This window comes from Anopheles ziemanni, chromosome 3 (genome assembly GCF_943734765.1).
Source record: "Anopheles ziemanni chromosome 3, idAnoZiCoDA_A2_x.2, whole genome shotgun sequence".
Taxonomy (NCBI): Eukaryota; Metazoa; Arthropoda; class Insecta; order Diptera; family Culicidae; genus Anopheles; species Anopheles ziemanni.
In genome coordinates, this window is record NC_080706.1 from 16,813,195 (window position 1) to 16,827,480 (window position 14,286).

The window sequence follows — 14,286 nt, forward strand, 5'->3', positions numbered from 1 at the left end:
TGTAAAAATTTTCCTCCCCAACAGCACAACGAAGGCGCACGGTGTGTTAGCGAAGGATTTTAGGGATTTCTGGGCAGAAAGCGTATGCTTGTGTTTCCCCACGAGTAGATTCTGATTTCGGTGTGTTTTCTGCAAGCTGGACGAAAGGTAGGACCCACCTGCAAGAGAGGTACCGTTGCTGATCAGGGTTCCGTCAACGTTCCAGCAGGACTCATCGCACTCGGTGTGCAAACTGTATCTAAAGCGCTGGCAATGTTTGGCAACGAGCGGCTCGGTGGGACGAGCAGCGGTGAACCGAAGTGCTACAAGGAACAGACCACCAAAGATCCGGACTCCAACGGGACCCCAACCAGCCTGCCCGGTGACACACGACCCTCGTTTGCGTCCGTCTTTACGATCGAAAGTATTCTCGGTTTGAACCAGGATGGTCTCGACAGTAAGTCGGGTGGTGCCCTGAACGAGAAGCTCCTATCGCCGGTCCCGCAACGGCTCGATGCTGGTCCCTACGAACTGGAACACCACACCAAGCAGAGCCTCTCGAGCTACCTGCGTTGCACCGCGGCCGGAACGTTCCACCTGCCAACGTCCTCCGAGTCGAGCATGCTCTCAACGAACATTCTTGGAAGTGAGTAACATTTGAAGTAGAACTGGTCTGGGCAGGATCCTGATTTCTTTAATATCTCAGACTCGGTAAAATTGATCGTAGGAAGCTAAGGACATAAGGCCGTTTTATGTTATTGAGAGATCTGAGTAAATATTCTGTTCTTCTCTCAAATAAATAAATATATTTTTTTATGTTTCAAGAGTACTTCCAATAAAGTTCTATGCGGTTTAATTCTTACAACTAAACAGGTTAAGCTTTGAAGTGATCCAGTAAAGTAAACAACAAGACATACATAACGGAATTAGATAAGAACGGATTATAATTAGTGGTGTACAGTCTTTGAAAATAGTTTTTACGTTTTGGAATTGTCTTATGTTTTTACTGTTCAACACCCTTAAGTTTACATTTTTTTCTATTATTAGCAACAAACTTTAAATAGGTTTATCTACTCGTGTTATCCCTCTAGCAACACGAAGAGCTCATGTTTAATTACCATTCCTTGTGTTTTTCTATCAGATCAGATCAGATTCTAAATTCCTTTCGAAAAGCTTTCATTATGGCCTACTTGTTTCTTTCCTTTCCTCCCCCACCAGTAGCCTATCCATCGTCCTGCCACAGCTATCTGCAGCCGCAGGACCTGTTCGCGGCCCATCTGCACCAGCAGGTCGGACTGGTGGCGTGCGGAAACGGCAGCTTCCGGCCACGCTATCCCTTCCTGAACGCGGACTCGCACATCAAGCGGAAGCGCCGCCACCGGACGATCTTCACCGAGGAGCAGCTCGAGCAGCTGGAGGCCACGTTCGACAAGACGCACTACCCGGACGTGCTGCTGCGGGAAAAGCTGGCAATCAAGGTGGACCTGAAGGAGGAGCGGGTCGAGGTGAGTTCGGTGCCAGACACCAATTTCCAATCGCTCCGGGGCAAACCTTCCGAGTGGTGACGGAAAGTTCATGCTTACTAGAACCAGAAGCAGGAAGTTGATCGTTGTCTGGCGACCGAAATATCGCTATGTCTATTTGCAACCTGTTGAATTCCAGCTGGGGGTTGGGAATGCCGCCATGGCTCCATTGTTCACGTTTACCATTTTAATTTCCGGCATCACCACCGTTCGACCAACTTTGGAAAGGCTGAAGGCACGGACGATATCGAACGCTAAATTACTTTCGGTTGGGCTCCATAATTGGCCGGAGGTGAAACTCGCCCCGCAATTATTAACTTGGCAATTTGTCCGCACCGTTTTCTTGTTCTTTTTCCTCTTCTTCTTCCCGGTTCGGTTCCGGAATGTCCCAAAACTGGCCAAACCCCGTTGCCCGCCGTCGGTAGGTTTGGTTCAAGAACCGGCGCGCCAAGTGGCGAAAGCAGAAGCGCGAGGAGCAGGAGCAGTTCTCCAACTACGAAATTAATAATAAGATTAGGAAACTTATCAACATCCCGGTGTCGACGCAGGAGAAGCTACGCCAGCTGCAGACGGGCATCTTCGCCAAGGACTCCAAGCTGCTGCCGAAGTGCGACGAGCTGAGCAACAGCAATAGCGACGCCTCGGACGTCGAGGTGGTATGATAAGCTGAGCCTCCTCCCCCGCTGATGTTTGTGGCTCGAATGGTCAAGGAGAGGGTAAGAGTAAGGTAAGGTAAGCTGCTTTAGCATAAGGTATATCATTAAACGTCCATGCGGTGAACTCGAACGACATCGGAAAGCGAAGCAATGGGAACGATATGCTACTCGTAAATCGTCCTTCTAAATGCATTCCTGTATATTAGTGCATCGATGTTTTGATGTTTGCTTGGCTGCTTGCGAACGATAGCGAAGGGAAATGAACCACATCTAAACGGGAAAAGTTTTGCATTGACTTTCTCATTTCTGGTAGGAAAATTCCACGAAATCCCAACTGCAGCCAAATCTATTCATAGTATCGTAAGTTAGCGTATATCGCAAGAAGTAAGTCAAGCGTATCATTAGGGTGCTTAGTTAGTAGGGGTAAGGGAAACCAGAAGAATGGAAAAGTATGGTACCAAAACTTAAGTCTCTCTACTATGGTTATTTCATGTTCATTTTTTAATTTTTATTTTTTTATTTGTAAGTAAGTTGTTCTCCCCGTGTAAGTTCTTCTCCTTTTAACAGTTTACTTTTCCCTTGATTCATTTGTCCGTGCGACAGCACGACCGAATTAAACAATAAGTAAAGAAGTTCTCTATAGTTTTTTTTACTCTGTCTCATTTTTACTCTCTTATGATGTAAAAAATGAATAATCTGTTCTAGGGACTTCAACAATGCTTGAGGAACTTCATCTGAAAACAGTTTATGCAAGAGAATTTAACAATGGTTTTCCATTTCAATTGTTTCATTTCTGGTCATGTGAATTCGAAGCATAATTTATTGTACACTCATTTTGTACTTCTTCAATAGTATCATGATTCAGTCATACTGTCAGGAATAATTTATTATTCTTTATATAAGTTTCTACAAGGAGTGCTAATGTATTAAAATAGTTTTCGAGCAGAAAATTAACTATCCTTTACCAGCAAAGCAACGTACTAGAAAGCGACCAGGGAAACACTTAATACACCATTTAGAATGTTTAGCTCGTAAAGTTATCAGAATCACAAGAGCAGACCTATGAAACAAGCCGTTTCTCCGGTCAGTCTGGATTGACTCCGAGCACGTCTCGATCGGAAAGAAACGTGATACGCAACGATATTGTCGCACACGTTTTTCAAATCAAACCAAACCTTACGCATCATAAACTAATCGAAAACGTCAAGCCATAAAGTAGGGAATATGTGATCGTTTAACTTTAAACACCCGAGTTGCCGTTTTCCAGTCACCCGTTTTTTTTTCTACCAAACTGTTGAGAGGGCACGTTTCCCTCCCGAAACCCATAAAATATTCTTTTTCCCCTATGAAAACCAGCTGCGGGAGGGAAACATAAAGTGCAATAATTCCCATTTCCATGGGGATATACCAGGGGCCCTCCGTGTTTGATTTTAATTAGAACCTCGTGCGATTGTAAAAAGTCGTGAATCGTCGGCATCACTTCCGGAAAGTGCACGGAAAACCTAACGCACTCCAACTATTGTACCATACTCTTGACCATTCCACTGTGTGTATGTATGAATGTTCATATTTTGTGTGTGTGTGTGAAACTATTTAACCACTAGTTTTTCCTTTGATTTAAGGATAGGATACAACCAACACACCACTTGTCCTAATGGCAATGATACTTCAGTAATATCCGAAACAGTATCTACTACTCTATTGTATTGTGAAATCAAAATGTGAAATTATAATAAAAGCCACCTACAACGATCTACTCATAGCAACTGTGAAGCAGATGATTTACACCTTTTTGTTTCAAATTTGAGAGTGCGAATTTCCTTTACTTCCGTTGAAAAGTCGATTGACGCTTTCCGCACAAAACGCCAGAAACAATCAACAACAGGTTAGTAACGCAACGGTCGGCCAATCGGCATCCTTCATCCTGTCCGTCCAGCCAGAACACAATGGGGGGAAAACGGACAATCAAACAGAACAAGAACCGTTCTCGGAAAACGGCTCTTGTCAGAACCCAGTCAATATTTAATGAGGCGCGGCGTCCCAAATCACGTGAGCGCCCAATGGTTTTGAGAGCTTGCTGATAGGTTTTTCCCGCCCCAGCTAGAAGCTTTTCTCGCCCCCCAGCCCGAAGGAAGGTTTCCCCGAAAGGCCGGGAATCGTTGCGCCTCGAGTTTGGTAGAAGAATTCTTCAACCTTCCTTTGCGATGGTATTTAATTTGATGTTCCCTTGACAAATTCCCTCATCCTCTGCGACTTTTCGTTCGATTTCTCGTGGTCCTTCCTAACTTTACAATTTTTCCCGATGTTATTTTCGCCCGAGTTGATTTATATCCAATCCACTTGCAACCACGCGGCGTCAAATAACAACGGCGTTTTAAGTTCAGGCGGCACATTCCGCCCGGGTGTTGTGGGACGAGGTGTGATAATGAAATGCCGAACGAGCCAAACGTTGTTATCCCCGGTGCGAAAATTCAATTTCCTGGAACGACTTTTCGCAAACCGGGCGCCACCGATCGCTCGATCTCGCGGGAAAAACCTTTTCCCGCCTGAGGTCGCCCGCTAAATGTGTATATTTATGGATGGAATGTGCGGTGGGGCGGGGTGGGGGTGCTGAGGTAGGTCTCCTCCACTTCCGTCCCAAGGTCCTGGGGCCGGTCCATCATCACCATCAGCATCATCGATCGGAGCCGATTTCGGTACGATGATTGAATGTCGATAAATATGTTTGAAAATATCCGACCGTTGCGTGAGAAGAGTTTGATCGAACGACGAGGGGAGGGCAATAATATGGAAAAGAAGAAAGTAAAAGAAAACACATTACACATAATCCGAACTCCGCTCCAGCGTGCACAAAGTCCCAAATAAACAGCCTACGTGGGGAGGCAGGCGGGAGCGGAAGATATTTTTCTTTGCCATCCATTAAACTTCATCAAACAATCTTCCGGCGGCTTACGATGTCTAACCGTTTCGTTAAAACCCGCCGTGTTCTGGCGCACCGAAAACCAGCCAACTCCCCAAAAATTTTAATGTATGTTGATCGGTTTTTTCCTCACCTCGCGCTTGTTTACCACCCACCCACCCTAATCCTCCTGCATGCACGGTTATTGTTGGCTTTATCGAACACACAAAACCTGAGTTCAAGTTCATCGGGCATTAGACGTGGATTATTATGTCACTTGAATGAACGGAGGTTTGGTGGAGGGGTGGGGGTTGGGGGGTGGGTTGGGAATTAGGATAGATAATAATTACATCAGGAACATGGATTAACGCTGAGAGTTTACGAGAATTTTGAATAATGTTTAAGGGATAACCTATATTCAAACTTTGGGAGTCATTTTTAAATACATCAATGTAACATCGCAAACATAAATCAATGTGATTTGAAAAGTTATAGCTTTTTAAGGAAAATTTTTTTGTGTAAAGAAAACATTCACAATTTCCGAAGGATAGCATTCATTATACCGAGAATCTCGTCTGATGTCATAAAATCAGTGGTTTATGATTGGGGACAAATCTCTGAATCCTGCTTTAGACTTTACTCAACATGATTGATTTTTTATTAAAAAGGCTAGTTTTACAAAGCCCGAGTTCAAAATAATATAATCATGATTTGGTACATCGAATGACCTATGAGTAGCTCATGTTTTCTAAGTTCTTAATAAATTTCAATTTCTCTTGGTCTGGTGCATTCCCAAAAGACAACTTGTTGACAGTCATATTGAGGGAGAGTTTAATGAAAAACTGTACGCCTGGACGAAAAGGAATTCGAACCAATTACCGTTAATGTCATGGGCTAGCGAGTAGATTGACCATACGACCATTGGTACCCTTATGGTCCGAAGGGTTAAGCTAATGGTGAATCTCAGATAAGTGCCATAAAAACTTGTCTTCCTATTGTCTCACTCCCACTGCCTTTGAAAAACTTGTCACTCGAGCTGGTTTCATGGGGAAGTATCGAGGAAGTAAAGAACAAGTTCTCAGAACTTCACCGAGATTCTCCCCATTACATGACCAAATACTGCATCGGTCTGTTCGGCAGCTTCCCTTAACCTCAACTCGGAATGTGAACGCAAACACAGAGACTCATACGAACAGCCATTACCGTGTGGGATCAACTTGTATTGACATAAATTGCCCATAACAGTCGTTCGCAGTGACTTCGGGGAGCCGGCAGTTCTGCTGGCGGTACTTATGCTCTCATGTGGACCACACCGACCTTCGGGCCACCGGATTGAGTGTGGTCGTCGTCGGGTTTTCGGTTTCAATCTATGGGGGATTGGCTGGAGTTAATGCGAGGGCTTAACGGGCCGGGGTGTTCCTGTGGTGCACCGCAAGCCCTCCGCTCAGAGTATCCTCCGCAAAAACTCGGTCTCTCGGACCTAAAAATAAATGGATACGATCTGTTTGCCCCACGGGGCGGCTTGCGACTGGTCAAAACCAAACAAAAAAATGGACAACCAAAAACCATCGCCGACCCGAAAATGAGCCCCGACCGTCTGCGGCTGGGAAACGCACGACCAGAAAGGGTTAGGCCATGGTCAAACATTACCTCATATTTGCGGAACCGGTGGAAATCGCGCGCGCGCGTGCGACTCGCCCCACAGCGGGAAAGCTCATCCATTTTCCCGCCTAGAAGCTGTCAGAATCGTCTCTCTTTCGTGCGCTGCTTCTCGTTTTTTAAAGAAAACCTTTAGAATAAAACACACACACATACAAAGGGGGAAGGAAAACAGAAACCCGCAGTAACAACGCCAAAGTTTTCCGTCAAAGAGTTCCGGATGCCCGCCGGCCGAAACGGATCGGCAGTTCCGGACCGTGGTCGGGTTTCGACGCCGGTATTGGATCGGATATCGGTCGAAAACTTCACACACCTCCCAGCATTTGCAAAGCCGTCGCCGCATATCATGTTCGGGAATGCCGTTCACGTGCTTCATCCCCCGCTCAACCCGGGACACAAGGAGGAAAATTTTTTTTTTTAGTTCTGTGTTCAGGAAAAGTTTTCAACAAGGGTTGTGGTTTGTGTCCAAGAGTGCTCCTTTCCTCCTTTCCGGCCAACCTGCCGTTCCCCGGGATCCACACACGCACACACGCGTTCTCACTATCTCTTCAAGGCAATCGCGTTTCTGGAGTTTCGCAAAGTATTAAACTCGCTAACACAGAAAGAATAAAACGGGTTTAGAAACGCACGCTCGACACGGGAGGGTTGAACCACGCTCCGCGGAAATGAAGTGGGGCGAGGGGAGGGAGCAAGGAAAATAAACAGAATGCCCCGCGAACGGATTGCGAAGCGATGGAAAGCGTCGAGTGGTGAAATAGAGGAGCATAGCCGGTGGTTGTGGAAATCTGGGAAAGTTGTTGCGAAAATTAGAAAACTTCAAACAAAACGACCATTCCGAACACGCAACCCGGAACGAAAACTAAACGGGAAGTTGAAGAACAAGACAGAAACAGAGGGGGCCATTTATAATTTCACGAACGCATCGAACCTTTGAGCCGTACGTCGTGATCACAGTAGCATATGGAACGTCGAGACAATGTGGCCTACTTGCGATAGCTACGGTTATGGTGGATTTGCTTGGTATTTCTCAGGATTACATTCGTGTTCGCAAGAGATAAGTAATGTAAGCGAAGAAATGCTATGAAGAATAATAAATAAATTTTTGAAGAAAAAGATATAAATCAGCTGAACAAAGGAATTCAAAGTGAATAAGATAGTCCATTGGTGAAATAACTATATCAATTTGCAGAAAGGCCAACGGTATAGTATCTAAAATTAGTAAATTGCTGTTTGTGATGCTCGGATTATAATCAATCTGAAATACCAACGGGGAGACCTTGAGATCAAAACGAATGAAACTAATCAATGAGCCAATGACAAGAAACCAACACATTTCTCTGTCAGTGTATAATTCAAACGACCTCAAGGAGAGCCAAGAGGATGTAATGTTTCAAGTGGCCCTCATCTGACCGGTACGGTTTCCCATCCTTCACATGTCGAAAGGCAACATAATTAGTTTTGTGAACGGTATTTACGAAAGGGTTTCCGCAGCTCGTCGTTGTCGTTAATTAAAATTAGCTTATGCTAACCGAATGTCTTTGGCTAGTTTCGCCTCAAGTTTGGATATGAAAACCGGTGTCACAACCGAGCGAGTCACCGCAACAGCCGTACTGCTGGAGTATCTAATTAATGCCATCATATGCCACAGTAGACAACGCAAATCCCCACAGTGCCGACTCAACCGACCGGTTCGTAAAGGAATTTCGCACGCCTACGCTTTGATTCACGTCTCGAGACCGAGACGATTTAATCGCTTTACAGTTGACATGGTATGACGGGTGAAAAGTTTGTCTCCGGCCCCACTGGTTTCCCCCCGTTCCACCAGTTGAACTGTACTGGACCGTCGGGCAGAATCGACACTCCGATGGAGACACTCCGGCCAACCCATCCATATACCGATACAACAAAGGACACGCATGCCCGATAAAGGCTTCGGTTCCGTTTCCATCGTCTTCGGGCTGCAATTTGGTTATAGTTTCCTTTTTGTACTATCTTTTTTTTGGTTACTTTTTTTCCCTCCCTATGCGCCGTATCCCATTTCGAACAAAAATCCCATTATGCTCATGCCGCGAACCGTGAACGTGGGGAAGGCGTACCATCAAAGGCGTACCATCACTTCTTAGCGGCATCACGGTAATGGCCTCGTCAACTGGCGTGTGAATGCTCCTGACGTGCCCGTCCGAATGCAGCCTACGAGGGACGCACCAGAAGCCGGTGGGGAGGAGGGAATGGTCCCGAAACCGCATCTCATACACGCGAACAAAGGCCAGAAAGCATCGAAGCTTGCAGATATTGGCCAAGTCGCAAGCGAGCGTGCAGCCGGGCCAAGTGACAGAACCAAGCTGGCGTAGGCCGGCGACTCATCGGAAGTACTTACTACCGCGGCCACCAGCAGCCCGTAGTCAGCCTCCATCGTAGATGTAATTCCTGTAGCTCATGTTTCCTTCGTTCTCCAGCTCCGTTGTACTGATTTCCCGCCTAACCTGCCCGAATACTCGCCAAAATCCGAGGTTCTCAAATTCGCGAATTGGCTGCGTACTTTCGCCAGTTCGGTCCGTCCCGAGGGCACGCCGAAGAAATAGTCGCGTGAGTGCCGTGTGAGTGTGTCTACTGCACGAGGAGTTGGTGTGTCTATAGATAATTGCACTACAAAGTTTGCTTCCCGTTCGTTCTTCGATCGCAAGATAATACCGCGATACTATTGATGACTTTTGCCAGCCCCTGTCCATTGTCCAGTGGACACCGTGGTGGAGTGTTGTCGTTCGGCCGAGAGCGAGAAGGTTCAAAACCATCCACCCTTGACCTTCCCTTCCCGGCCGTTTTCGAGACCATTACGGGCGTAATTGATAAATGTGATGAGTAAGTGTTTACAGACCGACACCGAACGTCGCGAGGGAAACGATACCAGGGGGTTCTGTTTGGGGAAGGGGTGCAAGGAAGGTGTTACTATACGCTCGCAATGCGATTAATTACCACGCATTTCTACCCCGGCACACCCTCTCATGGAACCAGCATGCCTTCTAAGCAACGTGGACGGACATCTCGCGCAATTTTTATTTGTTTACAAACGGTTTCGCGTTTGCCAGCGCGCTCTAGTGCGGACAAATAGAAAATAAAACATACGACCCATCTCGGATCGGATCTTGCGTTGAGATGAGTGCTTCGAACGCCAGCTTGCACTCAGCGTGGAACGTTCCGAGTCTGGAGTCCGTCAGTGTTGTTTCTGCCGTCGAGTTTACAAGACGTACACGTGGCGCGCGCGCACACGTCGTTGTTCTAACGCCAGATCTGTTCGTTCGTTCGTTCGTTCGTTCGTTCGTTTGTCGTGGCTTGTTCGGAGCGAAGTGTTCCCGGCAGCATCCGGCAGCATCCACGCTGACGGTGAAGGTGCATCTAGCAGGCCGACTGGCGTTAAACACTTCCGTCAAACAAGATGTGAAGCCGGAAACAGCCCATAGAACAGCGGGGGGAAAAAAAGCCCGAAGCATAACGAGGGAACAAAAACCGACGGGGGTGAGAAGAAAAAAACGAAGCGCGAAGAAGGTTCTTGTGATATGATTGTCGGGGGAAGCGTTTGCAGAAAAGCGTGAGACGACAGAAAAAAGATACCGCTCGCCCGAAGCGGAAAAAGCAGAAGAAAAGTGGCATGGAAAAGCGTGCTGCTGCTGGGGGGCACACGAACGAAGGCACAAAGCCGTTGCCCCGGTTGCTTTTCTTCGCTGCCCGGCTCGGTTCGGCTCCTGAAAGGCAGGTTGACGTCTGAATGGGAACAAGCGTCGAGGTCCGCGAACAAGTAGGCGCCGTGTGAACAAGGAAACATCCCTTTCCCTTCCGCCGGGTGGAAAGCTTTTTCCGCACACTTGTGCGCAACGATATTCGCACCCCTCCTTCACCGGGTGGAAAGCGGACGGTGGGGGGGTTTGGCAAGCCGTCGTCGTCCATCATCGCAAAGGAACCCGCGTCACCCTGCGGCCACCCGTCGCTCGCTCCAGGGAAAGGTGTCGGAGAGAAGGATATTTGTCTCCTTTATCATTTCATTAGGGCCCATCGTTATGGCCGATCGCTGGTGCTGGGGGGAGGTGGGAAGGAAAATGGGGGCTTGGAGTGTAGCGGAGGATGGGGTGAATAGTGTGCCGCAGGTCGAAGCGGTTGCCCATTCGCTGTTTAGTGTCGCCCTGGTGTCAAGTGAAAGTGAAGCTGTACTAACGCAACATGTGTGAATATTATTATTGTATGGTGCTATAGATTATACGACGGCGGCCAGCTTGTGTGGCTGTGTCTCTGTGTGTGTGTGTTAGTGTCACCGATCCTTTTTCACCGAACGAACAAAAGTCTACGCCACAAAGTGAGTTCGCAAAAGTTGAACAACGACAGCATGTGGACATATCCTCCGACGGCATCCTCGGGCGGACTCGACCCACCAGCGGTCTCAGTGTCCGTGTCCTATTAGGGGTGATTTATTGTGCTCCTCCACCATCGCCACCAACTACCACCAGCGTCCCCATAAGCCAAAAGAACAAACGTTACTCTGTGACCGTAATCGAGCATTAAATCTGACTGTGAAAGCATAATCCTTGTCTGTGGCCGTATGCTGAGTCAAGCAGGCTGCGTGGCTGTTAGTGTAAGTAGAGCCAATCTGAGGAGATGAGAAAAACCTTGCAATCTTTCCCCCCTACCCTTCTCCCACCTACCGTTGTGGGGATCCAGCTGAGTCCTGCGTCTACTCGACCCTCTCGAGTCCTGCTGGAAATGAGGAATCATTTCCATATTTGCACCCTGATCTTAGCACCCTGTTCACTGTGGGCCAAGCATTGGTTCCAGCAAACATACCTGACCGCCTTAGACAAAGAAGGTGCGCCTTCCAATGGGAACAGTGTTGGTGTAATGATTGTACAGTCGACGGTTGGATAACGAAGCATTCCGCATAAAGGATCAAGCTTATTTGGCGTATGATTATTTTTTTTATCTGTTTTTAACTGTAATTTAAACAAAAAATTTGCACAATGGATAAACTGCTTGCAACTTGCTTCAATACGCACCTCCTAAGCGAAAATTGGAATCGATCTCTCGTGCCTCTAAATTATGTTGTTAAAAACGGGAAAATAACCTCCACTTTGTTTTCATTTTGATTGCTGCCATTACATTACATTTCCAATCATCATTTAATGCATATAGTTTTCGTATATGATAATTTATTGGTTCAAAAAACTATTTTCAATGTCTTAAATAAAGATTTCGGTCTCGTATTGATTTTTTCCTGTTTTTCACTTTCGTTATAAATGAAGTGTTGCATAATTCATGCAAAATCTGACTACGAAAAGTAGGAATAAGAAAACTGTGCGTCACTATCACAATTTGCCTTTTGCCTTTTGCCTTTTGGAGCACCTCCAACCGCGATCTTTTAGATGATATAGTCCAACATTAAGCGAATGAAGCGTTTCTTACTTCCAAAGTTGATTGAAAGAATTACTTTAAATTAAATTAAATTTCTAATATTGTTCAACTACAACGTTTACTTTGTAGCATGGTTGGCTGTTTTGAAATGTAACTTTTTTCCTCCTGATCGTTCACCTCAAGATGTTCGTCAACTTTATTAGAACAAACTGTGCTTTTACCTCCAATGGCCTTAAGCTGCCTTCGAAGAAAATGTTGCTGATATTGGCATGATCGACTTCCATATTGGAGCTTTCATTTGGAAACTCTTTTGATCTAAACTTCTGTTGCTCTGTTGCCATCCATATGCTGATTGACAGTGGAATGGTTCAAAGTAGACAGTATTACCAAAACTTTTAACTTCAACGTTCTCAGTTCATCTGATGACTGAAAGAACTCACTTTCCTAAGTACGAAAGTTTGAAGCCGTAAAGATCGTTAGAAAGAATAACATTATGAGAACTTTGCAGTTGTCCTACAGTATCACTAAACTTGATGTGATTAACGAGTCCAGTTTATTTATGGTCGACTTTAATCATACCTGTTGGCATTAGGCGGCAACTCCCCCCGGGGAGGAGCGCCCAAAGGGTCACTCCAAAACCATCCATTAACTTTCCGGTCCTAATTTTCCCAAATAATCGTCCCTGCCGCTGGGTAAGGTGACTTTTAGTTGCTAGGCTTTTCCGGGACAACAGTTCGCTCCTGCGCCCGTATTAAAATACTAATACATCATCCCGAACGACCCGAAGCCACAAGAAAAACCCAATCGCGTAAATAGAATATACCACCCCCCCACCCGGGGGGAGGGAAAAGAAGGCCGTGCTCCGCCCCTTATCCCCAGAGGGAGTTGGTTCGACCGACGGATTGTTTGGCAAAGGCGGATGGTTGCAACAAAAGCCGAAGCCTGGTTACAAATGTGTTCCTCGGTGCAGGATTATGGTTGGCACCGACAAAAAACGGGGGGCTTTTCCCTTTCGTTCGTTTCGTTATTTATTCGTCCGTTTGTGGTCCCCGGGAACCTCCTGGTGTGGATCCTGGCGGCAAAAAAGGGGCCAACCCACAGCGCCACAAACCACTAATTGAGAGCAAAACTAGATAAACTCAAACGGATGGGTCTGTGAATGTGTTTTTTTTTTCGTTTTGTCGTTGTTTCTTGTGCATTTATTTTATTGCTTTTCGATAAACTCCTCGTTTTTGGTATCGTTTTGTGGTGGTGGTATTTTCTTTCTGTTATTTCCTTGCACGAGCCTTTTTTATTGCTCCTTCCGAGCCTCCTTGTGGGAAATACACCGACAGACACACGGGAAGATAAACCAAATGGTGATGGTGTTGTTGCACGCCAGCACCCCGGAATCCATGGCGCGTTTGTGGCGCGGCTCGTGGTTAGATAAATTTTCCCATTTTGCATTTTCCGCCACCCCCACTGAATTGGAATGAGATTTACGATAAGCGGAGCCTTCTCGCCGGAGGAGGGGCGGGGTCCGTTACTCGTCCGTAAGATCCCGAGTAAACTAAGCCTCCTTACCCGTCGCACCCTCCCTTCCCCGTTGGACGCCCTGTCGGGAAATGAAAGACCGCACGATCGTCGGCCCGAATCGATATCAATCAATCATCGTCATCGGGTTTTTCGGGAGGCTTTTGTTTGGGGGTGCCTGGCGCACCGACACCCCATCCCTCCTTCCCTCTTCCTCGCCACAACCCAGGGCACGGGCATGTGACGTCAGGAGCGATTTGTCTTCGCGCTCCGTCGAAGCGGCCCCTCGCTCGACGGTGAGGTGCGGTGTTTCGACCGCTTCCGGTCTGCTTTACATCCCCCTTCCCCCTCCCCATGTCCCAACAACCCCTTGCCCGACGAGTCTATTCGATCTATTCCTTTTTCTATGCCATTAGATCGCATAAATTTTCATCCAAATGACAGCCCTGTATCGACTGACGCGCGTCCATATGGCAAGGGTTTACTGGCACGGGACACTGACACCACCTCGGTAGAGGAGGAAGAAAGGATGTGTCGACGAACACGCGCACACACACACACACCGGCCCTCCCTTTTGCGACATGCCAGCCCATGTTCACGCGGTGGCGCCTTGTCGCTGACTTTTGATACCCACGCCTTCGGTCACGCTGAAGTGAGGGAGAT

General features: G+C 46.9%; 1 protein-coding gene across 1 annotated transcript; it reads left to right on the forward strand.

Annotated features, from left to right (window-relative positions):
• Positions 1–252: 252 nt before the first annotated feature.
• LOC131288572 (homeobox protein goosecoid) lies at positions 253–2,164 on the forward strand. The gene is made up of 3 exons (XM_058317715.1): positions 253–625; positions 1,198–1,484; positions 1,928–2,164. Exons 1-3 carry the CDS (start codon positions 253–255, stop codon positions 2,162–2,164), a joined length of 897 nt encoding a protein of 298 aa, XP_058173698.1.
• The last annotated feature ends 12,122 nt before the right edge of the window (positions 2,165–14,286 follow it).